At 66.1% G+C, this 25,023-nt stretch overlaps 3 protein-coding genes across 8 annotated transcripts; 2 read left to right on the forward strand and 1 right to left on the reverse strand.

Moving 5' to 3' along the window:
- The first annotated feature begins 948 nt into the window (after window positions 1–948).
- Window positions 949–11,256, forward strand: DBNL (drebrin like). 3 transcript variants are annotated; one of them, XM_058820155.1, is made up of 14 exons: window positions 949–1,037; window positions 1,341–1,396; window positions 3,024–3,136; window positions 3,364–3,438; window positions 3,822–3,968; window positions 4,417–4,494; window positions 5,924–6,075; window positions 6,636–6,690; window positions 7,197–7,265; window positions 7,363–7,465; window positions 8,518–8,622; window positions 9,620–9,723; window positions 9,969–10,074; window positions 10,321–11,256. In XM_058820155.1, exons 1-14 carry the CDS (start codon window positions 955–957, stop codon window positions 10,458–10,460), a joined length of 1,386 nt encoding a protein of 461 aa, XP_058676138.1. In that variant the 5' UTR covers window positions 949–954; the 3' UTR covers window positions 10,461–11,256. The 3 variants fall into 3 exon arrangements, with proteins under 3 accessions (XP_058676138.1, XP_058676139.1, XP_058676140.1); XM_058820156.1 differs by having other exon boundaries at window positions 5,927–6,075; XM_058820157.1 differs by lacking the exon at window positions 8,518–8,622.
- Window positions 11,257–12,500: 1,244 nt separating this feature from the next.
- AEBP1 (AE binding protein 1) lies at window positions 12,501–18,952 on the forward strand. Of its 3 annotated transcripts, none has more exons than XM_058820279.1 (21): window positions 12,501–12,738; window positions 12,837–13,301; window positions 13,521–13,586; window positions 13,903–13,974; window positions 14,105–14,194; window positions 14,388–14,504; window positions 14,648–14,740; window positions 14,877–14,942; window positions 15,060–15,134; window positions 15,210–15,319; window positions 15,417–15,556; window positions 15,645–15,729; window positions 15,806–15,950; window positions 16,039–16,127; window positions 16,356–16,479; window positions 16,553–16,749; window positions 16,990–17,169; window positions 17,246–17,585; window positions 17,675–17,814; window positions 17,888–17,987; window positions 18,075–18,952. In XM_058820279.1, exons 1-21 carry the CDS (start codon window positions 12,501–12,503, stop codon window positions 18,623–18,625), a joined length of 3,483 nt encoding a protein of 1,160 aa, XP_058676262.1. In that variant the 3' UTR covers window positions 18,626–18,952. The 3 variants fall into 3 exon arrangements, with proteins under 3 accessions (XP_058676262.1, XP_058676263.1, XP_058676264.1); XM_058820280.1 differs by having other exon boundaries at window positions 13,524–13,586; XM_058820281.1 differs by lacking the exon at window positions 14,388–14,504.
- On the reverse strand, window positions 18,920–24,860 carry POLD2 (DNA polymerase delta 2, accessory subunit). Of its 2 annotated transcripts, none has more exons than XM_058820041.1 (11): window positions 24,702–24,860; window positions 23,894–24,134; window positions 21,465–21,586; window positions 20,856–20,979; window positions 20,669–20,783; window positions 20,318–20,516; window positions 20,143–20,223; window positions 19,722–19,879; window positions 19,489–19,616; window positions 19,311–19,412; window positions 18,920–19,234 (listed from the first exon to the last, which is right to left on the reverse strand). In XM_058820041.1, exons 2-11 carry the CDS (start codon window positions 24,111–24,113, stop codon window positions 19,077–19,079), a joined length of 1,407 nt encoding a protein of 468 aa, XP_058676024.1. In that variant the 5' UTR covers window positions 24,114–24,134; window positions 24,702–24,860; the 3' UTR covers window positions 18,920–19,076. The 2 variants fall into 2 exon arrangements, with proteins under 2 accessions (XP_058676024.1, XP_058676023.1); XM_058820040.1 differs by lacking the exon at window positions 24,702–24,860 and adding an exon at window positions 24,384–24,512.
- Window positions 24,861–25,023: the final 163 nt, after the last annotated feature.

A 25,023-nucleotide genomic window follows, 5' to 3' on the forward strand; every position in this document is an offset into this window, starting at 1 on the left:
CCAGGGGGGTGAGTGGCACAATTTTGACGATTTGGGCTAAAATTGAGCCGCATTTACGCCCCAAAAAGCTGCAGGCTCCGAGGCGCTCCCCGATGTGCCCCCCCCCAGGCTGGGAGATGAGGGAAATCCTCGGAAATGGCGAATTTCGGTCCCGGGGGCTGCGTCCGTCTGCTCGGAGAGGGGGTCTCATGTCGTGGTCTGTTATTTGGGGCGGGGTCTCCCTATTGGGGGGTGGTCTCCTTTTGGGGGTGGTCCGTTATTTTGGGGGGGTCTCCTGTCGGGGTCTGTTGTTTTTGGGGAGGGGTCTCCCTGTCGGGGAGGGGGTCCGTTATTGGGGGGCGCGCTCCGCTATTTGAGGGGCGCTCTGTAGCAGGGGCGTGGTCTGTCCATGCAGGGGCGTGGCCTATACATAAAGGGGCGTGGTCTAGCAAGTGGTGGGCGCGGTGTAGCGTCTCATGGGCGTGGCTTGGTGGGGTGGGGCTGTCCGGGGCGGGGCCGGGGACATGGGCGGGGCCGTGCCGGGGGCGGTGGCGGTAGCACCGGCGGGGCGGGGCCGGGGTGGTGCGGGGGGCGGGGCCCGTATTACCGGCGGGGCGGGGCCGGGGGCGGTGCGGCAGCATCGGGGGGGCGGTGCCGGAATTACCGGTGGGGTGGGGCGGTACCGGGGGCGGTCCCGGCAGCACCGGTGGGGCGGTGCCTGGGGGCGGTACCGGTATCACCGTTCCTGGGGGCGGTCCCGGTATCGCCGTTCCTTGGGGCGGTCCCGGTAACACCGGCGGGGCGGTGCCTGGGGGCGGTACCGGCAGTACCGGCGGGGCGGGGCTAGGGGCGGTGCCGGTATCACCGTTCCTGGGGGCGGTCCCGGTATCGCCGTTCCTTGGGGCGGTCCCGGGGGCGGTCCCGGCAGTACCGGGGGCGGTCCCGGCGCTGCCGGCGGGCGGAGCGGGCGCGGCCATGGCGCTGAACCTGGCCAAGAACGGGCGGGCGCTGCAGGAGGCCTACGGGAGCGTGGTGGCCGCGGGCAGCCGAACCGACTGGTGCGGGACCGGGGGCACCGGGGCGGTACCGGGATGGGGATGGAGGGGATGGAGGGGATGGATGGGGAGGGGGTGCTGCGGTGGGGGATGGGAATGGGGGATGGGGAGGGCAGATGGGGTGATGGGGAGGGGATTTGGGGGGATATGGGGTGGGTGAGAGGGGATGTGGGGGGCCCAGGGGGTCCTTGGGGGTCTCAGGGGGGTCCCCGTGGGTTTCTGCACCTCAGAATGTACCAGGGGTGTGTGAGCACCCCAGATAAGCGCTAAAGCTGGCTGAAAATCCCATTTCTGCCTTGATTTTAGGGCTCTGTTCACCTATGAAGGCAACAGCAATGACCTGCGAGTGGCCGGCTCCGGAGGTGAGGATTTGGGGGTCCATCCCGTGTTTCAGGGGCCTGGGGGCTGATTTTGGGGTCCATCCCCTGTTTCCAGGGTTTTAGGGCTGATTTTGGGGTCCATCCCCTGTTTCCAGGTTTTTGGGGCTGATTTTGGGGACCATCCCCTGTTTCCAGGGTTTTAGGGCTGATTTTGGGGACCATCCCCTGTTTCCAGGGTTTTAGGGTTGATTTTGGGGACCATTTCCTGTTTCAGGATTTTGGGGTCCATCCCCTGATCCTGGCTGCTCCTTGTGTTTGAATCCCGGGTTTGGGCAGGGCCCCTCGCTCAGCCCTGACCCTGCCCAGCGCTCCCAAAGCCCCTCGTGCCCCGCTCCCTCCTTCCTGCCATTCTTTCCCCTTTGTTTTGTGTCTGAGACACCCCTGCCTGGGGAGCCTCAGCCTCCAGGAAGCAGCAGCTCCATGTCCAGGCTGGGATTTGCATCCTCTCATCCCTCCCCAGCTTCTCCCTCAGTTTCCAGGAGCTTTTCCCAGCCTGTAGAAGCTCCTGGGTCTGGTGGAGCACAGACCAGACAGATTTGGTGCTGGGGAGATTTGTTGAGGAAGAATCTTGCTGGGTCCCAAATGAGGATTTTTGGGGTATTTTTTGGGGAGTTTTTGGGGTATTTTTTGGGGAGTTTTTGGGGAGTTTTGGGGGCTGCAGAGGGCGTGCCCCCAGCTTCCCCCAGCATTCCCTCACCCACCAGCTCCAGAGTTCCAACCCCCAGCTTCCCTGCCGGGTGTGGAGCCAAATTTAGAGGCAGCCCATGAATGTTTAATGGGCAGAGGGAAACGATCCGGGTGGTTCTGCAGAGCAGGGCAGGGCGAGCTGTGCAGGCTCCCTGTTCCTGCCAGGCTGATAAGGAGCAGGGGCTGCTCTCCCACTCCCCCAGGCTCACACAGCCCAGCACGGAGGGAGGATGGTTTTGGGATGAAAGAGTGCATTTTTGGTGGCTTTCCTCCTTTCCTGTGGTTTGTTGGTGCAGTGGGAGTGATCTGCTCCCCTCCCATTGCCCCTGCCTGAGCCCCGAGTGGGATTCTCCCTTTGGGGTTCACTCCCAGCTCCCCAGAGCAGCTCTGGGACCTCTCCAGGTGGGTGTGGCAGGGAGAGGGAAGCAATGAGGCAGGAGTTTCCCCGTGGTGCACTAACAGGACCTTGCCCCTTTTGGTTCCTGCTCTACTTCCCATCTTGCAGAGCAGGAACAAGGCCCAGCCAGCTCCTCCCCAGCCCCATTTCCCCGCCCCGAGTGTTGCTGAGCGTGGCTTTGTGCAGGAGCCCGTGGGCAGGGCTGGCGTTGCGGCTCCTGATGGCTCAGGGGGTGTCAGCAGCTCCTTCCCCCTGTCCCTCACCTGGGGGGGGGTCCTGGATCTCAGAGCCAGGCGGGGTTTGGGGAGGCCTGAGGAAGAGGAGCGGGGTGATGAAGGCTGCTGGGGCTGGGTTTGGGGGGGAAAGCTCAGGCTCTGTGTTCTCAGAGCAAACCTGGGCTGGGGGCAGCCCCACAGCTCATGGGGAGCAGGGCTGAGAAGGCTCTTGGGGGGCTCTGGGGGGTCTCTGGGTGCTCCCCCAGGCCCAGGGCGGGCTGGGCTCACCCTGTGCTCCCTCCCGGGCCAGAGGGGGGCCTGGAGGAGATGGTGGAGGAGCTCAACAGCGGGAAGGTGATGTACGGCTTCTGCCGCGTCCGGGACCCCAACTCGGGGCTGCCCAAATACGTCCTGGTCAACTGGGTGAGTAGGGACACCTGGGGACAGCAGGGACAGGCTTGGGGACAGCTCTGGGTGCATGGGGACAGATGGGCACAGCTGGACAGACCTGAGGATAGCCCTGGGTGAGTGGGGAGACAGCCCTGGGACAGCCCTGAGGGGCTCAGGTGGGCTGGGGAGGGGCTCAGGTGGGCTGGGGAGGGGCTCATGCACCCCAAGGGGCTCAGGTGAGCTGCTGGTGTCCCCTGCAGACAGGTGAAGGTGTCAATGACGTGAGGAAAGGAGCCTGCGCCAACCACGTCAGCACTGTGGCCAACTTCCTCAAGGTGTGAGCCTGCTCTGCCCTCCCTTCAGTGAATGTTTTGGGCGGGAGGGCCCTGAGACCACCCCCCTCTGCCCCCTGCCACCCTCGGGGGCACAGGGGCACATCCCAGGGCGAGTGGGATGCAAGGAAGGAAGCTGCGTCCTTCCAGCAGAGCCCCTCGCCCAAATGATCCCCCTGGGCATCTCCTCCTGTTCCCTGCCCTGGGAGCTCTGGGGCAGCTGCTGGGTCTGGGGGCTCCAGGGCTGAGCCCCTGCTGGGTCTGGGGGCTCCAGAGCTCACCCTGAGCCCCTGCTGGGTCTGGGGGCTCCCAGGCTCACCCTGAGCCCCTGCTGGGTCTGGGGGCTCCCAGGCTCACCCTGAGCCCCTGCTGGCTCCTGTGCTCAGGGCGCTCACGTCACCATCAACGCCCGGGCCGAGGAGGACGTGGAGCCCGAGCTGATCATGGAGAAGGTGGCCAAGGCCTCGGGGGCCAACTACAGCTTCCACAAGGAGAGCAGCAAGTTCCAGGACTCGGGGCCCCAGGCGCCCGTGGTGAGCTGGGGCAGGGGGGCTGCTGGGGGCTGCTGGGGGCTGTTTGACCCCACGGGGGAAGGAGCACCCTGGGCATCGACCCCTCTGTGGGGTGCTCAGCCTGGGGAATTAAAGAGTCCAGGGGGAACTTGGGGACCTTTCCAGCACCTGAGGGGGTTCTGCCCACCCAGTGCCACCCCTGCCATGGCAGGGACACCTCCCACCATCCAGCCTGGCCTGGGGCACTCCAGGGATGGAGCAGCCTCCTGTGCAAGGGCCAGCAATTCTCCATTTTTGGCAAGGTGCACATCACTGGCCTCACCCAGCCCAGCCCTCCTTTAAACTGTGGGGCAAAGCATCAGGTTATGGAAACTTCTCAACTTCTTCTCAGGGAGGTCCCAGACCGGGCTGGTTTGGGCTGATTTGTGACAAAAGGTGCCTGAAAGGTGTTTTGTCTGTGTCTGCTCAGGGCTCTGTGTACCAGAAGACAAACGCCATGTCTGAGATCAAGAGGGTCAATAAGGACAATTTCTGGGCCAAAGCAGAGGTGGGTGAATGTGGGCACGGGGTGTCTGGGGATGGCTGGAGGTTGTTCTCCAGTGTTATTCCAAGTCCTGCTGCTGCCCTGGGTGCTCCCCGAGCTGCAGGTGCTGCTCCATCCCCTGTGTCTCACCTGGGCCTGGCTCGGGGCTGGATCCAGCTCCCAGCAAGCCCCAGCTGGGCGGGGAAATGGGTGTTTGGCTCTGCAGGGCTGCTCCCTCTTCCCTTCCCTTGCGCCTGGGGTTTTATGGGGTTAAACAATAACCTCTGAACCTCCTGACTGGGAAAGTGCCCTGGGATCCACCAGGGGCCCCAGGACCTGCTGTGTGTGCCCCCCTGGGATGTGCCGTGTCCTTGGGGTCCACCACGAGCCCCAGGGACGTGCTGTGTGTCCTTGGGATGTACTCTGTGTGTCCTCCAGCACGTGCTGCGTGTTCCCCAGGGACGTGCTGTGTGTGCCCAGGGACGTGCCGTGTCCTTGGGACCCACCGTGTCCCCAGGGACGTGCTTTGTGTGCCCAGGGACGTGCCGTGTGTCTCCTGGACCCGCTGTGTCCCTCCAGACCTGCCCTGTGCCCCGGGGTGCAGAGGGACGGGGGTCTTGGAGCCCTGGCAGTGGGACCCCCGCCCTTGTGTGCCCACTATCCCACACCCCCCGTGTGCCCAGCATCCCCCAGCCCCGTGAGCCCAGCGTCCCCAGCCCCGTGAGCCCCGCAGCCCCCAGCCCTGCGCCCCCAGTGTCCCCCAGCCCCGTGAGCCCAGCATCCCCCAGCCCCGTGAGCCCAGCGTCCCCAGCCCCGTGAGCCCCGCAGCCCCCAGCCCCGTGAGCCCCGCAGCCCCCAGCCCTGCGCCCCCAGTGTCCCCAGCCCCGTGTGCCCAATGTCCCCCAGCGTCCCCAGCCCCGTGTGTGTGCCCAGCGCCCCCAGCCCCGTGTGTGTGCCCAGCGCCCCCAGCCCTGCGCCCCCAGTGTCCCCAGCCCCGTGTGCCCAATGTCCCCCAGCCCTGCGCCCCCAGTGTCCCCAGCCCCGTGTGCCCAATGTCCCCCAGCCCTGCGCCCCCAGCGTCCCCAGCCCCGTGAGCCCCGCAGCCCCCAGCCCTGCGCCCCCAGCGCCCCCAGCCCCGTGAGCCCCGCAGCGTCCCCCAGCGTCCCCAGCCCCGTGTGTGTGCCCAGCGCCCCCAGCCCTGCGCCCCCAGTGTCCCCAGCCCCGTGTGCCCAATGTCCCCCAGCCCTGCGCCCCCAGCGCCCCCAGCCCCGTGAGCCCCGCAGCGTCCCCCAGCGTCCCCAGCCCCGTGTGTGTGCCCAGCGCCCCCAGCCCCGTGTGTGTGCCCAGCGCCCCCAGCCCTGCGCCCCCAGCGCCCCCAGCCCCGTGAGCCCCGCAGCTTCCCCAGCCCTGCGCCCCCAGCGCCCCCAGCCCCGTCCGTGCCCGGTGCCCGCAGAAGGACGAGCAGGAGCGGCGGGAGCAGGAGCGGCGGCGCGCGGAGCAGGAGCGGCAGCGCCTGGAGCAGGAGCGGCGCCAGCGGGAGCTGCGGGAGGCGGCGGGGCGGGAGCGGCTCTGCCAGGCCCGCGACAGCGAGATCGACGCGCACAAGTGAGCGGGAACGGGGGCTCAGAGCCCGCCCTGCCCTCCGGGGTGCCGCTGTCCCTGTCACTGCCCCTCCGAGCTGCGCCCACCCCAGCAGGGTTTGTTCCACACATTGCCCGTGCTGGGATTCCTGTAGGAAATCTCCTTGAATAGAACAGATTTGAGGGATCCTGATGCAGCTGTGCAGGGAGCATCTCCCTGGCTGCTCGTCCAGCATCACCCCGAGCCTCCCTGCCCATGGATGCTGCCCCAGGGCTCCCCCAGTTCTGCTCCCCAAACCCCCAGCCCTGTTTTGGCATGTCAAAGCTCCAGGGAGCCCCGGCCCCACGGGGATGACTCCAGGGAAACCCACCCAGCTCCCCTATGAGGTGCTCATGTCCCTGTCCCCAGGGAGATTTCCCTGGAATGATCCCAGTGCTTGGAGCAGCTCCTGCTCCTCTCCTTGAGGGTGGCTGCAGCACCTCGTCTGGCCCTGCAGTGAGGGGTGGCCTTCACAGGCTGTTCCTGGAGCTGGGATAGTGGGGTGAGGTCTCAAACGCTCATTTTTAACCCATTTGTCCCCACAGGAGACTGCAGCAGCAGCAGGAGGCAGAGAGCAGGGACAGGGAGCAGCAGCAGTGGGTGAGCTCTGTGCTGGCCCCAGGCCAGGGTGGGGGGCACAGGGCGAGTGGAAATGGCCCCCAGGCTGCCCAGGGGAGGTTTAGGTTGGATATTGGGGAAATTCCTTCATGGGAAGGGCTGTGCAGCTCTGGCAGGGCTGGAGTCCCCATCCCTGGGGGGTGTCACAGCTCTGGGGATGTGGCACTTGGGGACACGGGGCAGTGGTGGCCGTGGCAGTGCTGGGGAGCAGCTGGACTCTTCTCTCAGGGGTTTTCCCACCCAGAATCATTCCCTGACCCCAACAGGGAATGTCCCTGACCCCAGTGACACCAACTCCCTGCTCCCAGCCCAGGATTCCCTCATCTTCCTCCCGGACCCGGGGCTCCCTCCTCATCCTCCCTCCGTGGGGCCCGAGGGGGGCAGGAGGGCTGGAGGGGGGCAGGTGGCTCTGGCAGGGGTGGCCGGGGGTGGCCCAGCCCTGTCCCCATCCCCTGGTGGCCCATCCCTGTCCCTGTCCCCTGGCGCAGAAGGAGCACGCCGAGGAGGATGAGGCTCGCCGGGGCGTCAGGAGGAGCCAGTCGGTGGAGAAAGCCCAGGTGGGGAATTCACCTGTCCCCGGGGCAGGGGGGGCTGCTGGGCCCTGTCCCCCATGTCCCCGGGCCCTGACTGACCCCATGCCCCCTCCCCGGGCAGGAGGCAGCCACGCTGATCGCGCAGAGAGCCGTCAACCCCCGAGACATCTTCAAACAAAAGGAGAGAGCGGGGCCGGGGGACACGGGGCTGCCAGCACAGCCAGGTACGGCCTGGGGACACAGCCAGGGGGCTGGGGACACAGCCAGGGGGCTGGGGACAGGGCTAGGGGCTGCCAGCACAGCCAGGTATGGCCTGGTGGTTCAATCTGTTAACCCCAGGAAACCATCATTATCGCAGTCTGTCCCCACTGAATGAAGTTTCACCCAGATTTTTGCACTGCCCCAGCCAGGCAGAGCCCTGTGCTGTCAGCAGGAACTGATCGGGTCTGATCTCTCAGGCAGAAATCAGGAAGTTTGCAGGGCAGAGCTGAGAGCGGCTGAGGAAGTGGCTGTGACCCCTGTGACACGCCTGGGTGAGGCCTCTGCCTCCTCTTCCTCTTCCTCATCCTCACCCAGCCCCCTCCAAAGCACCTTGGATTGATCCCAATAATCACTTCCACTTGGTGACAGGAGCAGGGATCCTGTGCCTTGGGCAGGCACACCCTGGGGGGGAGAGGAGAGGATGCCAGGCTGGGAAAGTGTCTGTTTTGGTGGTTGAAAATGTCTTTTTTGGTGGTTTTGATGGTTGAAAATGTCTTTTTGATCATGAGGAGAGACTGACTTAGAGGTATTTCATGGAGGAAAGGCAGGTAAATGCCCTGGAGTTGATCAGAGATAAGGGCAGGCAGGAGCCCTGGTGCTGGCAGGGCTGGTGCAGGAATCCTGCTCAGCTTTTGTTTGGTTTGGAGGTGGAGATGAGGCGACAGCAGCCCAGGTGCCTCCTGCCACAGGAAACAGGACCCACTTTGCATCATCCCCTCCCAGTCTGCCCGTGCCACACGGAGAGAGAGCCAGGGGCTGCAGCTCTCCCTCCTCCACAGAAATACATTCATTTATTCATTCATTTCATTTTTAAATTTCCCCTTGGCTGCCGCCGCAACCGGTTGCCAAACTTGTTTTCCACAGCCAGGGCTGGAGCTGGAAAATCCTGCTTGGGAGGGCGAGGCGGCAGCGTGGGGGTGCCCTGGGGGTCCCTCCGTGAGCAGCCCCCTCCTCTATTTGTGTGACTCAGTAATGTGGGGGTCCCTCCGTGAGCAGCCCCCCGCTCTCCCCCCAGGCAAGCTGCGCAGCCCATTCCTGCAGAAGGAGCTGGACCCCGGCCCAGCCTCCCCCAGCAGGGACGTCTGGGGGTCCCCCCCGGCCTCCCCAGGCCCTGCAGCAGGTTGGTGCTCGGCTCCCTGCTCTCCCCAGGGCTGTTCCCCTTTCCGCTGCGTTTCTCACAAATTTGGGCATCTGGAGATTCCGTTTGGGTTTTGGGCTCTGCCTGCAGCCAGGGCTGAGGGTGGTGCTGAGGATGAGGATGGTTCCTGCTCGTCCTCGGCTGAGGATGAAGATGGTTCCTGCTCGTCCTCAGGTGCCAAGGCCAGGCTGGGCACTGGGTTTGGAGCTCCTGGGACATGGTGAGGTGTCCCTGCCCATGGCAGGAGGGATCCTTTGGGTCCCTTTCAGCCCAAATCATTCCAGGATTCTCTGTGCTGATTCACACTGGGTATCAGGGGTAAATTCAGACTGGGTATCAGGGGTAAATTCAGACTGGATGTGAGGGCGGTGAGCCCCTGGTGCAGGTGATGCCATGGATGTCCCTGGCAGCGCCCAGGCCAGGCTGGGCAGGGTTTGGGGCACCTGGGGCACTGGGGCTGTCCCTGCCCTGGCACTGGGAGATGTCCCTGCCCAGCCATTTCCCAGTGCTCTGGGCAGGAATTGGTTCCAGGGCAGGGCTGGCTGTGCCCAGAGCTCTGCCCGTGTGCTGTGGGTGGCACTGAGGGCTGGCCCTGGCCCCAGATGGGTTGGGCTGGGCGGGGGTCTCAGAGAGCGCCCAGCTCCCCACCAGGGCCGTGCTGGGCTCCAGCCCGGTGTCCCCAGGCAGGGAGCCGGGGTCAGCCCAGCCCCGTGTCCCCAGCCCCGTGTCCCCAGGCCACTGGCACCACTAGATGCTGCTCTTGGCCAGGGCTGTGCTCCGGCCCCTCCCTCCACGGCAATCATCCATCCTGAGCCAGTTCATCCCTCCCCTGCCGGGGGTGGATCTGTGCTGTGTCCGTTTCTCTGCTCCCCAGACCCCTCCTCACCCATCCCTGCCTGGGCAGGGGTCCCCAGGATGAGCCCGGACCGGGGCAGGGTTCAGGGCTGGCCGTGGTGACAGAGCCCTGGTTCCTCCTCAGGACGGGACTCTGGCTACAGCTCCGGTGTGCCGGGCTCCCACGGCGAGGAGAACCTGTACGAGGAGCCCCCCGAGCCCGCGGCCATCTACGAGGAGCCGCCCCAGGTGGGTCTGGGGGCCGGGTCTGGGTGGGGGAGCGCGGCTGGCCCCGCCCCTGGGATGAGCTGGGACTGAAATCTGAGCTGAAATCACTGGAAATGGGGGAACCCCAGGGCTCAGGGGTGCTCAGGATGCCCCTGTGTGGCAGCAGGGGCTGCTGTGTCCCATGCTGATGGCCATTCCTGGGCATTGTTCTCTCCCTTCCCACCGTTCCCCTGCTGATTCTGCTCCCCTCTCCCTGCCCTCATCAGGAGCAAGCTGCCGATGCCAAGTACGACTACAGGGTGGAGTACCAGGAGCCCCCAGACCTGGCAGGGAAGGGGCTCTGTGCCCGGGCCCTCTATGACTACCAGGCTGGTGAGACCCCTGAGCCGCTGCTGCCCCGGTCCCCAGTCCCTCCCCAGCTCTCCCAGAGCCCCTCGGGCCCTGGAAGGGTCTCCTGGAGCTTTCCCTGCCGCAGGGAACATCCCCAGCTCTCCCAGTGTGTCCCCATGGCAGAGGGGCTCCGGCCCTGGCGCAGCTCCACATCCCCATTGCCCTGTGACCCCGAGGCTGGGGTGGCTCAGCCGCTCTGTCCCCACTGTCCCCTGTGTCCCCTCACAGCTGATGACACCGAGATCTCCTTCGACCCCGAGAACATCATCACCAACATCGAGATGATCGACGAGGGCTGGTGGCGCGGCTTCGGCCCCGACGGCCACTTCGGGATGTTCCCCGCCAACTACGTGGAGCTGATCGAGTAGGGGGTGCTGGGGGGCCCCAGACCCTCGGGGCTGCTCCAGACCCCGAGCCCACCCAGCTCCAGCTGGGCTCTTCCAGCGACACGTGGCTTTATTTCTGTATTTCTTTATTTCTTTATTTCTCTCTCTCTCAGTGAAGTGCCATTCCCCAGTCCCTCGGCAGTGGAGCTGCCCCCCGTCCCTCAGGGTGGGAAGGAAGGGTCCCATCCCACCCTGAGCCCTCCTCCCTGGCTCTGGGGTGTGACAAATCCCTCACGGGAATTTTCAGGGAACAGATTCAAGAATTACCTCCCCCCTGTGCTCCCTCCGTGCCTCCCTCCCCGTGGCCTTGGGCCTGCCACAGCCACACTGGACGTCCCCAAGCTCATTTCATTGGAGAAGCTCATCAGAGCCATTTTGGGGTCCTGCAGGGTCTGACACGAGCAGGAGAGAATCCTGGCCCTGCAGCGCCCTGAGCTCACACGTGTGCTCACCCTGTGTTCTCCTCCCTGCTCTCCCGCATTCCTCACCCCAAACCTGCTCTGGGGTTTGAACTGGGAGTGAGATCCTCCCCTGCAGCCTGGCCAGGCGCGTGGGACCCCTCCCCACCCCAAACTCACTGTGAACAAGGAAAAGCCCAGCCCAGCCCTCCCTTTGGAGTTCCCTGCCCTGCTGTCGCTTTAGGAACAAAAGGAGAGAAAGGCTTGGGGGGTCCCAGCTCAGCCCCCGCTCTGCAGGGGCTGGGGGCCGTGGGGGCTTCTCTGAGTCCTGACCGAGCTCCTTCTCCTCCCTGTGCCCCGGGCCCTCCCCAGCATCAATAAAAGGGCTTTTCTTTGGTGATGGCTGCAGCAGGCTCCTGCTGGGGGCTGGGGAGGGGTGCAGGGGTTTGGGGAGGTGCAGGGGAGCCCCCCAGCCCCGGGCAGCCCCCCCAGCCCCGGCAGGCCCCAGCATTGCTGGGCAGTGACTCACGGCCGGGGGGGGACACACATGTGACGGGGCCGAGCTGCCACGTGGCCCGGCCACCAGCGGGGCCCGGGGAGCCTGCGGGGCCGGGACGGGGGGGACACACCCGGGACACCCCCAGGGCACCCCCAGGGACCACCGGGGCGGGCTCAGCCCAGCCTGAGCCCCAACCCTGCCGGCTGGGGGGGTCACACGCGTGTAACGTGTGTGCAGAGTGTGTGCCCTGCATCCCCTGTGTGTGCAGAGCGTGTGCCCTGCATCCCTGGCATCCCCTGTGTGTGCAGAGTGTGTGCCCTGCATCCCCTGTGTGTGCAGAGTGTGTTCCCTGCATCCCCTGCATCCTTCCTGTGTGTGCAGAGAGTGTGCCCTGCATCCCCTGCATCCCCTGCGTGTGTGTGCAGAGCGTGTGCCCTGCATCCCCTGCGTGTGTGTGCAGGGCCCCGGGCAGTCCCAGGCGTGTGCAGGGTCCCTGTGCCCTGTGTGCCCCACGATCCATGTGCAGAGTGTGTTCTCTGTGTGTGTGGCATCTCCTGTGCTGCGTGTACAGGGCTGCTGGGGTATGGGGTTGTAGGGGTATGGGGGTGCAGGCGTGGCCAGCTTTGTGGGTACAGATGTTCAGGCACCGCCATGTGTGGGGGTGTCGGGGTGCTGGGGTACAGGGGGTGCCGGGTTTAGGGGCACGGACATACCGGCTCTGCGTGTGCCTGTCCGTGCTGGGAGCGCGGTGCCGGTGTCGGTGCCAGCCCCGGGGCCGGGCTGGTGGCACCGGTGTCCTGCCGGTCCCCAGGCCGTGCGAGCGCTGATGCAGCGCCAGCCCCGCCAGCCGGGCCCCGCACGGCGCCGGTGTGGGCTCGGTACCGGTCCCGGGCGGCGCCGGTCCCAGTGCCGGTGCCAAGCAGCGCGGGTTCCCGGCAGTCCCGGTGCTGATCCCGGTGTCGGTCCCGGTGCCAGTGCGGGCTCCCGGCAGTCCCGGAGCAGTCCCGGTGTCGGTGCCCGTCCCGCTCGGTGCCATCCCGGTCCCGCCCCCGGCCGAGCGCCGCCCCCCGCCCGCCCTCGCGGGGCTCTCGGGGCTCTCCGGTACCGTGCCCGGTGCGCGGCGCGATGGTCCCGGCGGGGCCGCCCCGCTCCTGCCTGCTGCTGACGGCCGCGCTGCTGCCGCTGCTGCCGGTACCGGCACCGGGAGCGGCCCCGGCTCCCCCCGCGCTCACCGACGCCGAGATCGAGGAGTTCCTGCGGGGCTTCCTCGCTCCCGGCGACGGCGGGGACCGGGACAGGGACCGGGACGGCACCGAGCTGGGCTTCGGCCCCGACCTCAGCACCGGCACCGGTACCGGCACGGGTGAGTGATGGGCACCGGGATCCGCACGGGGCTCCCCGGGCCGGGCCGGCCCCGCCGCGCTCACCCGCCCGGCCGCCGCTCCCTCTCTGTCCCCGCAGGCGCTCCGGGGCCGCTGCCCGAGCCCGGGAAAGCCAGGAAGGGCAAGAAGGAAAAGCCCCCCAAGAAACCCAAGGAGAGACCCCGGGGGCCCAAGAAGGACAAGGACAAGGAGCGGGGCAAGAACAAACCCCCCAAGAAACCCAAGGAGAAGCCGCCCAAAGGCTCTGAAAACCCAGCAAAAGGCTCAGAAAAAAATCCAAAAGGGTCTGAAAAAAACCCAAAAGGGTCTGAAAAAAACCCAAAAGGCTCTGAAAAAGACTCCAAAAGCTCAGAAAAGCCCCCCAAAGGCTCCAAAAAGCCCAAGGAGAAGCCACCCAAGGCCACCAAAGCCTCTGGCAAGAAGCCACCAGTGGCACCGAGCCCCCCCAGTCTCCAGCAGCCCTGGCAGGGCAGGGAGGATGGAGAGATACCCGAGCTCCTGGAGCCTTCGCACAAGGAGGACGAGGAGGATGGAGGTGTCCGTGGTGAGTTTTGGGCGCGCCCATCTTGCCCCTGGGGGGTTGGGTGGGGGTCTCATCCCAGCAGAGCTTCACCCACACCCTGGCAGCACCCCAGAGCTCTGTCCCCGTGCGTTTCCCCTCTGTGCCCCCTCTGTCCCACACTTTCCTTCCCGCTGTGGGGCTGTGGGGCAGGACAGGGCCTGGGGTGGCCGTGCCAGCCCCTCACTCTGTCCCTGTCCCCAGCAGAGCTGGAGGAGCCCCCAGAGGAGCGCTGGGGGCTGGGCCGGGAGGACTGGAGCCCTGAGCCAGGTGAGTGCCCAGCCCCAGGGCCACCCCCTGTGTCCTGGGGACACTCCTGGTGTTGGGACTCCTTCCCTGTCCCCAAATGTCACCTTCTTGCACCCCAATGTCACATCCCAGCTCCCTAGGGAGCTCCTGTAATACAGGCCACCTGCCTGTCCCCAAATGTCACCTTCCTGCACCCCTGTGTCACCTTCCTTTGTCCCAGCACCATCTCTCTGCTCCCAAGTGTCACCCCCTGTGAGCCCCAGGGTCACCTCCCTCCCGTTGTCAGGTGCCACCTCCCTGCTGTCCCCTGCCTCACCCCCGTGTCCCCTCTCTGCAGAGGTCCCCGAGGAGCCGGAGCCCCCAACCCTGGACTACAACGAGCAGCTGGAGCGGGAGGACTACGAGGACTGTAGGGAGCTGGGCTGGCACGGGGGGCACTGGGAGGGCACTGGGGGCACAGGGGACAATGGGGACACTGGGGGCACTGGGCACGTCCCCCTGCCCCCAGCACACACCAGTGCCACCCTCTGTGTCCCCAGTCGAGTTCATCCGGAGGCAGCAGAAGCCCCCCAAGCCCCCGGGCAGGAGGAGACCCGAGCGGGTGTGGCCCCAGCCCGAGGAGGAGACACGTACGTGGGAGGGGGGGACACGGGGCTGGCACCCCTCGGGGTGACCCTGGGGACAGGCCCCAGCCTTGGGAACCCAGGGTGCCACTGCAGGGAAATGGGGACCCTGTGGAGAGCCCTGCAGGGACATGGGGACCCCATGGGGACCCCTTGCTGCCTCCCCATCCCCAGCACAGCCCCTCTCCCGCCCCAGCAGAGCCCGAGGAGCCCCCCCCGCGCCCCCCCCCGCAGCCGCTCCCGCCGCCCCCCGTGCCCGGCCCCGTGACCGAGGGCGACTACGGCGAGGGCTTCGAGCCGCCGGACTATGACGACTGTGAGTGAGGACGGGAGGGACGGGGAGCCCCAGCACCCCAAACACCCCAAACACCCCCAACACCCCCATCCCTGCCCCCATCCCTGCCCCCATCCCTGCCCCCCACCCCCACAAGGCTGCCCAGCCCCTCCTGTGCCCCCCAGGGTCCTATGGGCTGCCCCCCCCCACCAAGCCCCGCGAGGAGCACCCGGACAAGGAGGACGGGATGGAGACGGACGAGGAGAAAACCAGAGCCTGTGAGAGGGGTGGAGGGGCTGGGGGGTGGGCAGGGGGGACACGTGTGCCCCAGGGTCGGTGGCAGAGCCACAGGGAGGGTGGCATGTCCCTGGGACTGGTGTCACATCCCTGGGACTGGTGTCACCTCACCAACAGCGAAGCCCAAGAAAGAGGAGGAGGAGGAGGAGCGCTGGGCGGAGGAGAAGGGCCAGGACCGCAAAGGTGGGTGCCAGCCCCATTCCTGTCCCCTCACACCCAAAGGTGGGTGCCAGCCCCCATTCCTGCCCCCTCACACCTGTCCCCATCCCTGCCCCCTCACTGTGCCTTCTCCTTTACCAGGAAAACCCAAAAAACCAGGAGGAAAGAAGTGGGATCCAGATGAGGAGGAATGGGCCCCTCCAGCAGAGAAGAAAAGTGAGTGTCCCCATTGCTGGGGTGACAGGGACACCCTGCTGGGGGGGTGCGCCCCTCACCCCCTGCTGTCCCCAGGGTGTCCCCCAATCGGGCTGGAGTCCCACCGCATCGAGGACGACCAGATCCTGGCCTCGTCCATGCTGCGCCACGGGCTGGGTGCCCAGCGTGGCCGCCTCAACATGCAGGTAAGGAGGGGCACCCCCAGTGCCCGCCCCACGGTGACACCCTTGCCCCAGGGGTCACAGTGACACCCCCCTGCCCACGCCCCCTCGCTGTCCCCAGGCGGGCCCCAACGAGGAGGATTTCTTCGACGGCGCGTGGTGCGCCGAGGACGACAGCCGCGCGCACTGGCTGGAGGTGGACACGCGCCGCATCACGCTCTTCACCGGGGTCATCACCCAGGGCCGCGACTCCCAGATCCAGTACGGCCACCCGGGGCTGCAGCCGGGGATGTGGGAGGGGGCAGCAGCGTGGGGACCCCCGCCCCAACCTGTCCCTGTCCTCCCACAGCGATGACTTTGTCACCAGCTTCTACGTGGGCTTCAGCAACGACAGCCAGCACTGGGTGATGTACAGCAATGGCTACGAGGAGATGGTGGGGACTGTTCTGGGGGGGTGACGGGGCAAACACGGGGAGGGAGCCCCTGGGGTACATCCCTCCCTCCTGGCAGATGTTTTATGGCAACGTGGACAAGGACACGCCGGTGCTGAGTGAGTTCCCCGAGCCCATGGTGGCGCGCTACATCCGCATCTACCCCCAGCGCTGGAACGGGAGCCTCTGCCTGCGCCTCGAGGTCCTGGGCTGTCCCCTCTCGGGTAACAGTCACCCCAAAGCAGCCTGGGGGCCACGGGGGTGGGACCTCTGCAGCCATCCCCCGCTGCTCTGTCCCTGTCCCCCCCACAGCTGTCAGCAGCTACTACAGCCAGCAGAATGAGGTGACCTCCACGGACAACCTGGACTTCCGACACCACTCCTACAAGGACATGAGGCAGGTGGGCAGGGCTAGGGGGCAGGATCCTCTGTAGGGGATGGGACACCCCCGTGGTGGTGGGATCCTCCATGAGGAGTGGGCACATCTTTGGGGCACGGCATTCTCTGTGCTTGTGGGCACTTCCATGGCGGTGGACATCTTCATAGGGTGGGACCCTCCATGGGCGTGGAATTCTCTGCAGCTCTGGGCTTGTCCCCCCAGCACTGCCCCATGTCTCCCCACCCTGCAGTTGATGAAGGTGGTGAATGAGGAGTGTCCCACCATCACCCGCATCTACAACATCGGCAAGAGCTCACGGGGGCTGAAGATCTACGCCATGGAGATCTCCGACAACCCGGGCGAGCACGAGACAGGTGAGGGAGCTGTGAGGGGCCGGGGCCCCCAGCCGGGGTTCCGGGCGTTTGCTGACCCTGCTGGGCCCTCCAGGTGAGCCTGAGTTCCGCTACACGGCGGGGCTGCACGGCAACGAGGCGCTGGGCCGGGAGCTGCTGCTGCTGCTGATGCAGTTCCTGTGCAAGGAGTACCAGGACGGGAACCCCCGCGTGCGGGGCCTGGTCAGCGACACCCGCATCCACCTGGTGCCCTCCCTCAACCCCGACGGCTACGAGCTGGCCCACGAGGCGGTGAGGGGGCCGTGGGGCAGTGGGGGAGGATGTGGGATGCTGGCATGGGCTGTGGGGCAGTGGGATGGGATGGCAAAACAGTAGGATACAGCTCCCCCCTCACAGCTCACCAGTGCCTTGGGCTCCAAGCTGGGCACCTGAGCTGTGTCAGGGAAGGGGATGGGAGCAGGAGTAGTGAGATGGGATGTGGGTGGTGGGACACAGCCCCCTGCACTCACCAGTGTCCTGGGCTGCCCACAGGGCTCTGAACTGGGCAACTGGGCACTGGGCCACTGGACAGAAGAAGGCTTTGACCTCTTTGAGAACTTCCCCGACCTGGCGTCGGCGCTGTGGGCAGCCGAGGAGAGGCGGCTGGTGCCCCACCAGTTCCCCAACCACCACATCCCCATCCCGGAGCACTACCTGTCCGAGGATGCGGCGGTGAGTGCGGCACAGGGCACAGGGCTGGGGACGGGTGGCAGGGGGTGACACCTCATGTCCCATGCCCACCTCACAGGTGGCAGTGGAGACACGGGCTGTGATGGCGTGGATGGACAAGAACCCCTTTGTGCTGGGAGCCAACCTGCAGGGCGGGGAGAAGCTGGTGTCCTTCCCCTTCGACACGGCCCGGCCCAGCCCCCCAACGCCGGCCGCTGCCCCCCGCCCGCTGGACTACGAGGACGAGCGGCCCGAGCTGCAGGAGACCCCCGACCACGCCGTGTTCCGCTGGCTCGCCATCTCCTACGCCTCGGCGCACCTGAGCATGGCCGAGACCTTCCGCGGGGGCTGCCACGCGCAGGACGTCACCGACGCCATGGGCATCGTGCAGGGCGCCAAGTGGCGGCCCCGGGCTGGCAGTGAGTTGGGGACAGGGGCCTGGCTGCCCCCCAACCCGGCCACCGGCAGGGGAGCGAGGGGCTGGGCGGGCGTGTCTGTGCTCTTGCAGGTATGAATGACTTCAGCTACCTGCACACCAACTGCCTGGAGCTCTCCGTTTACCTGGGCTGTGACAAGTTCCCCCACGAGAGCGAGCTGCAGCAGGAGTGGGAGAACAACAAGGAGTCTCTGCTCACCTTCATGGAGCAGGTGTGTAGTGGGACGTGACCACAGCTGCCCCAGCTGTCCCACACAGCTCCACTCATCCTTCTCCCTCACCCAGACCCACCGGGGAATCAAGGGTGTGGTGACAGACCAGCAGGGAGAGCCCATTGCCAACGCCACCATTGTGGTGGGGGGCATCAACCACAACGTCAGGACAGGTAGGTGCCGTGAGGAGCTGGCAGGGTGCTGGCAGCACCGTGCCACCCCCAAATTGCTGGCAGCACTGTGCCACCCCTGAATTGCAGCCAGCGGCGGGGACTACTGGCGCATCCTGAACCCGGGCGAGTACCGCGTGTCAGCGCGGGCCGAGGGCTACAACCCCAGCGTAAAGACCTGCCACGTGCTCTACGACATCGGGGCCACCCAGTGCAACTTCGTGCTGTCGCGCTCCAACTGGAAGCGCATCCGGGAGATCATGGCCATGAACGGGAACCGGCCCATCCGCCGCGTGGTGCCGGGCCGGCCCATGACGCCCCGTGAGCGGATGCGCCTGCGGCTGCGCCTGCGGCACCGCATGCGCCTGCGGGAGCAGCTGCGGCTGCGGCGCCTCAACGCCACCACCACCACCACGGGCAGCCCCACAGGCAGCGGCAGCACCGCCCTGCCCTTCCCCTTCAGCAGCACGGCCTACACGCCCTGGAGCCAGGAGCCGCCCACGGCCGGCACCTGGGAGATGGACACCGAGACAGAGGTGGTCACCGAGCTGGTGACAGAGACGGAGGGCTGGGAGCTGCACACAGGCACGGCGCAGCCCCTCACCACGGCCGAGACCTACACCATCAACTTCGGGGACTAGGGACACTACAATGACCCCTCTCTGCTTCAAGCCACGGTCGGACGCTTTGGCTTCCAACACCTTCCCTGAGCCCAGGCAGCTGCTCCAGGTGGGCTCCAGCCCCTCACCTTGCTGTTTCCAAGGACTGCAGGCATTGTTGCCAACAGCTGGCTGCTGTCAGGGACATGCTGCCCCATCCCTCGGAGCCGGGCAGTGCCAGCCCACTGCCCGTGTCCCAGTTGGGTGGCAGGGGTGGTACTGCTCTCCTGGGCAGGGCCCATGGAGGTGGGCACGGCCTTTCTCCCCTCCATACAGTTTTTGTTACACAAATAAATCAAGTTATATTGGTATGAACATCTGGTCCCTCCGGTGCTTCCCCAGCTCTGTCGCCCTCCCAGACAACAGAGAACGACAGCGAGTGCCAGGACCCCTTGAGGGGTGGGGGCTTGTGCAGTCTGTGCCCTCCCTGTGGTCAGTGTCCAACTTCCATGTCCCCGTCCTCAGAGTCAGCCCCGAAGCTGGAGAAGGTGATGGGCTGGCAGCTGAGGTCGCGCAGGTTGACGAGGCAGGCAGTCTGCGTGGCACTGAAGTCTGGCACCGTCACCAGCAGCACCCGCTGCCCCTCCTTCCCTGCAAGCACAGGTGGGTGTCAGGCAGAGGAGCCCCCCGCAGCCCCAGGAGGGTCTGGGGGTGCTCTGAGACCCACCTTGGAGCACCTTGGACTGGAAGTGGGGCGCGTTGCCGCAGAAGTAGACGTGAGGGCACTCGGTGAGGATGAACGGGTCGGATTTGTAGAACGGGTAACAGCCTGGGGAAGATCGGAATTATTGGGGGAGCCCCTGGCAAAGCCCTCCCATTCAACAACCCCCCAGCCCTCACCGTACCCAGGGTGTCTGGGGCCGTGGGGCTGATGTGTCCCGCCAGCAGTGTCCACTCCAGGATCTCCAGGTAGTCGTCCATGCTGCTGTACTTGAAGATGTCACTGATGTTCTGTCCCGATGTCCCTAAAAACCTACATTAAGGAGGAAAGAGGGGGAGCTTGAGATGCTGGGCGTGCTGGGACGTGTCCCTCGGCCCCACGGCACTGAGAGCCAGCAGAGCTGGCAGGTTTGCCTACCTGACCCCGTCCAGGCTGGCCTGGTAGGGGTTGGTGACGAGGCGCAGCGTGGCGTAGGCGCTGGCCAGGGGCAGCATGCAGCGGTGCAGGGGCTGCTGCGGCAGCGTGTAGTTGGTGGGGTCGAACTCGCCGGGCATCACGTCCACGGGCACGGAGCTCTGTGGGCAGAGTGGGATCAAAGCCAAGGGGGCTAAGGGCAAAGCCCTGGTGTCACTGCTGCTCCTTTTCCCCAGGACACCCTGCTCGGCTCCACCGAGGATCCCAGGAGAAGGATTTGGAGCTGCCTCCCCATGTAGGGTGCTCAGAGGGAAGCTGGGTGCTGGGGAAGGGAGTTCTGCCACCCTGCACTGCTACCCCGCCTCAGGAACAAGACTCCCTCCCCCAGAGGAACCCGACTTCCTGGCCAGCCCTGAGCACTCACACAGAGCTGCAGCAGGATCTCATCCAGCATCTTCACAGCCTCCACACTTGCAGCCTGCGTCTTCTTGGTCAAGTACTTGGCCTGGGTAAGTAGGCAGACAGTGAAGGACAGCCCTGCACCCCGTCTGCCCCCTCCCCACACCCCAGGCGAGGCTGCAGCCCCCTCCTTGCCGTACCTTGTTGATGGTGTCTCGGCTCTGGGTGTTCTGGCTCAGCAGATTCCCGGCCAGGATGACTCGGGTGATGTGGGCAGCACAGCTTTGCTCACCCTCTGCACCCAGCTGCCCTGTCACCATGTCCACCAGCAGCTGAGTGCTCAGCAGGGCCTCCCCACTCATGCTGCCCAGCCCCAGCCCCGAGGCCAGCAGCACGAACCTGCAGGGAGGGAGAGGCTCAGTGTGCCACACTGCCAAACCGAGGGGCTCAGAGAGCTGGGGCAGGGGGCCCTGACCCCCTGGCAGCGCCCCTGGCACAAGGATGCAGCAGGGACAGTGCCAGCCCCAGTGCTGCTGCTGCTGCTGCCTCACCGGTCGGAGCTGGGCCCGCTCCAGGGCAGCAGCGGCGGCAGGTCGGCCAGGCAGTGATCCTCCACCAGGAACTTGCCATCCTCTTCCTCATGGCCATACACAGCCACGATGGTCCCTGCGGCACAGCAGGCAGGCACTCAGCCCCAGGCAGCCCCTGCAGAGCCACCGGAGCCACGCCGTCCCTCACCTGTCACCAGCCTCTGCACATCAATGGCTCCCTCCAGCTTGATCCTCTGCAGCTCGTCCTCCAGCATCAGCTCGTCACAGGGCTGGATGTACTTGGGCAGGGGGGGCTGAGGCACCAGGTTGTGCTGCGAGGGCACAGGGACAGCTCTGGGGGCCTCAGCAAGGACCAGCAGCCTCAGGGACCCTCCCCAACCCCAGCCCCTCACCACCAGTACAGCGAGCACCCCAGCTGGGGGAGCTGGAACCCCCCGGATGGGCTGGTTTCACTCACTGAGATAGAGTGGTGGCAAGTGGGCAGGGGGACAGATGGACAAGGGGTGGGTTTAGACTGGATATGGGGAAGGAATGTGAGGGTGGTGAGGCCCTGGCACAGGCTGCCCAGGGCAGCTGTAGCTGCCCCTGAATCCCTGGAAGTGTTCAAGGCCAGGTTGGACAGGGCTTGGAGCAACCCGGGCCAGTGGAAGCTATCCACATATGTTGGCACCAAGGTGGCATCCAGGGCCAGGCCAGTTCTCTGGCTACCAGGAGCACAGGGAAGCCACGGTGAGCTCTCAGGTGTGCTGGCACAGCCGCCTGAGCTGTGTGGAGGAGGAGGGGGTGAGCCCATTACCTCCTCGCTGATCTCCTGCAGGATGGAGGGTTGCAGCTGCATGGCCTTGAAGAGCGTCCCCACCACGCAGCACTTCTCTCCCTCCTGCAGCTCCGAGAGCCTCCGCAGGGCAATGTCCTCCCCTGTGGAGACACGGGGGTCAGCTCAGTGGCCCCGGGGTGCAGGCAAGCAGGGGCAGGGCTGGCGGCAGCAGCTGCAGGGTCCCGGTGCTGGGGAGTGCTGGGGAATGTTGGGAGCCTCCTGCCTTTCCTCTCCTCTCCTCGAGGCACGGCGCCCAGCAGACATGTGTGGGCCAGATGGGGCCGAGGAGCATTCCAGAGCCTGTGAGCCTGCAGGCATTTCCTCTGTGCTGGGGGGAGAGCTCGGTCACCGTGCTGTGCTCAGCTCCCACCAACAGCTCAGGGCCCCAGGAAGGTGCACCCTGGGCATGGGGGCTGCTGCTCCTGCTCTCCACCCAGGAGGTGACCCAAACAGATCACTCAGCGCCCCCAAACCTGACCCCTGCCAGGGCCAGATCCTCTGGCCCAGATCCCCGCTGGAATTCAGGATCCCCATCACTGCCAGAGAAGGTCCTGGCACGCTGACAGGGCCCTGGGCTTCAGGCAGGGATCCACAGGGGATGCAGGCTGGGAGAGGAGCAAAATCTCCCTCACCACAAGGTGAGACCAAAACTGGGCACACAGAGGTGCTCCAGCTCCATGCAGTGTGTGTCTTCCCATGCAGGATGTGGCTGTGGGACTGTCATTCCCCATTTATCCCAGCCTGTGAAGTCCATCCTGAGCCTGAGGCCCTGGAGAAGAGCAAGGAACTTGCTCCTGGTCTCCCCTCCCAAAACAACGCTGCCTGCCCCAGCTCCTCGTCCTATCTGGGTGACGTTTCTCCTCCCCAGAACCCCACTTTGCTCATCATGCGCTGCTGAACGTGACTCCTGTCCCAGGGAGAGCACCCCGCTGCCATCCCTGGCACCCCGCACTGGAAACAAGGCTTCCCGAGCCCAAGAATGCAAACACTCTGAGTCAGAACAAAAACAATCCCGGTGAAGTTTCTTATTTTTGGCTCAAGCTCCCCAAAATGTGTGTTTGGGGGGAGGGGGCTGTGCTCTCCAGATTTCTGCCTGCAGGCGCTTCCTGCTGGGAGACAAAACCCCAAAATCTGGTCCCATCCCAGGGCTCGGGGAGGTGGAGCTTTACAAACCACCGGGTTCTGTCACACTAGGCAGAGCCCAACCAAGGAGGGACATCGGCAGTGGGACCAGCACTGGCTCTGCCTCCACACAGCCCACGGGGCTGGGGAGAGCACGAGAGCCGTGCTGGCCCAAAAGCTCCCACTGAAGGGGTTTTTGCCCATAGAAGGGCAAAGCTGAAGGAAATTCGATCTCAGGCCAGGGAGGGGGGGCAGAGCCCCAGCAGTGTTGCTTCATCCCGCGGATGGAAACTCTGAGCGAGGGTCCCACCCGCAGAACCACAACCCCCCAGGACAGGAAACAGCCCCCCCCGCACAAACAGCACCCCTCACCCCCCCTGCACCCCACTTCCTGGCCTGGGCCCCCAGCCCCACCCTGACAAACCTCACGCTCAGCTCCTGCTCCCCAAAGCGTATGGGGGGGACGTGACAATCGTGGTCTCCCTGCCCTGGGGCAGTTTTCTTCCCTTCCCTAAGGCAGTGCTTTCCCTGAGCAGTGTTTCCCCAGGGCAGTGCCTTTCCCCGGGGCAGTATTTTCTCCTGGGCAATGTTTTCCCTGGGGCAGTGCTTCTTCCAGGGCAGTGTTTTTCTCAGCGTTCCCCCGCTCCCCCGGGCAGTGCCTTTCCCCAGGGCAGTGTGTTCCTCAGGGCAGTGTGTTCCCCTGGGCAGTGCCTTTCCCCAGGGCAGTGCCTTTCCCCCGGGCAGTGTGTTCCCCCGGGCAATGCCTTTCCCCAGGGCAGTGTGCTCCCCCGGGCAGTGTGTTCCCCAGGGCAGTGCCTTTCCCCAGGGCAGTGTGTTCCTCAGGGCATTGTGTTCCCCAGGGCAGTGCCTTTCCCCAGGGCAGTGCCTTTCCCCAGGGCAGTGTGCTCCCCCGGGCAGTGTGTTCCCCAGGGCAGTGCCTTTCCCCAGGGCATTGTGTTCCCCAGGGCAGTGCCTTTCCCCAGGGCAGTGCCTTTCCCCAGGGCAGTGTGCTCCCCCGGGCAGTGTGTTCCCCAGGGCAGTGCCTTTCCCCAGGGCAGTGTGTTCCTCAGGGCATTGTGTTCCCCAGGGCAGTGTGCTCCCCCGGGCAGTGCCTTTCCCCAGGGCAGTGCCTTTCCCCAGGGCAGTGTGTTCCCCAGGGCAGTGCCTTTCCCCAGGGCAGTGCCTTTCCCCAGGGCAGTGTGCTCCCCCGGGCAGTGTGTTCCCCCGGGCAGTGTCCCCCTCTCCCCCGGGGCAGCGCGTTCCCGTTCCCGTTCCCCGCTGCTCACCCCAGCGGCCGCGGGCGCGGCGCTCCAGGCAGGGCCGCATGCCGGCCAGGCGCACGGCGTACACGTGCGCGTACTGCCGGCAGAAGCTGCGCTCGCCCAGCCGGAACGGCTGCGACAGGTCCGAGTAGGCCGCCACGGGCACCCGGGGAAAGGTGGGGGGCTCGCCCGAAGGGGGGGCCAGCAGCCCCTGCGCCGTGGGGGCGGCCCGCTCCGAGAACATCCTCGGGGTGCAGCCACGGGTCTGCAAAACAAACCGGGGAACTGAGGGTCAGGGTCCGGCCCGGCCACCACTGTCACCCCAGGGAACAACAGGCCCCCCGAAAATGATCCTTCCACCCCCAAAATACAAACCGCGCCCGGGTCTGACCCTCCCTGTGCACGTTGCAGCGCTCGGCCCCCCTCTCCTCCCACCCAGGGCATCCCCAAACTCATCCTGGCCCCGCTCTCCTCTCCACCCAGGGCACCCCCGGACCCATCCTGGTGACCGCACCTTCCTCTCCCACGATGTCCCCCCGAGCAGGACGCCTGAAGCCCCCACAGAGCGCACCTCGGCCACCGGATCCCCGCAGGCCCCTCTCCCAAAGGGACCCAGGCCCTGCACAGCCTCCTGGCCGTGCCCAGCAAACACAGTCCCTGTGGCACGATCCCCCTCCCCGCGGCACCGGGAGCCCCCAGACCCGCAGCCCCCCTCAGGCTGCGGCCCTCACAGGACCCCCCCCAGCCGGGTCTCCCTCGCTCCCAGTCGGGCACAGCCGCTCGGCCGCGGCCCGGGGCTCCCGCCGGTGAGGGGTCCGAGGCCGATCCGTACCGGAGGGGGGTCCAGATGCCGGTCCGTGCGGGGTCAGGGGTCAGGGGCCGGTCCGTGCGGGGTCAGGGGTCGCAGGCCGAGGGTCGCCGCCGGTACCGGGGCCCGCCATGGGGGCGGGGCCGCGGCGGGAAAAGGCGCGAGGCCGCAAACACGGAAGCGGTGCGGCGCGCAGGGAAGTGACGTCAGAGCCGCCGCGGGAACGGGGGCGGCACGGGGCGGGGGGGGGGCGACATGGCGGGGACCGGGACAGCGAGAGACACCGGCACCGACCCGAACCCATGGGGTGGAGGGCGCACCGGCACCGACCCCGAGGGGACACCGA

The sequence above is a fragment of the Ammospiza caudacuta genome, chromosome 26 (genome assembly GCF_027887145.1).
Source record: "Ammospiza caudacuta isolate bAmmCau1 chromosome 26, bAmmCau1.pri, whole genome shotgun sequence".
Taxonomy (NCBI): Eukaryota; Metazoa; Chordata; class Aves; order Passeriformes; family Passerellidae; genus Ammospiza; species Ammospiza caudacuta.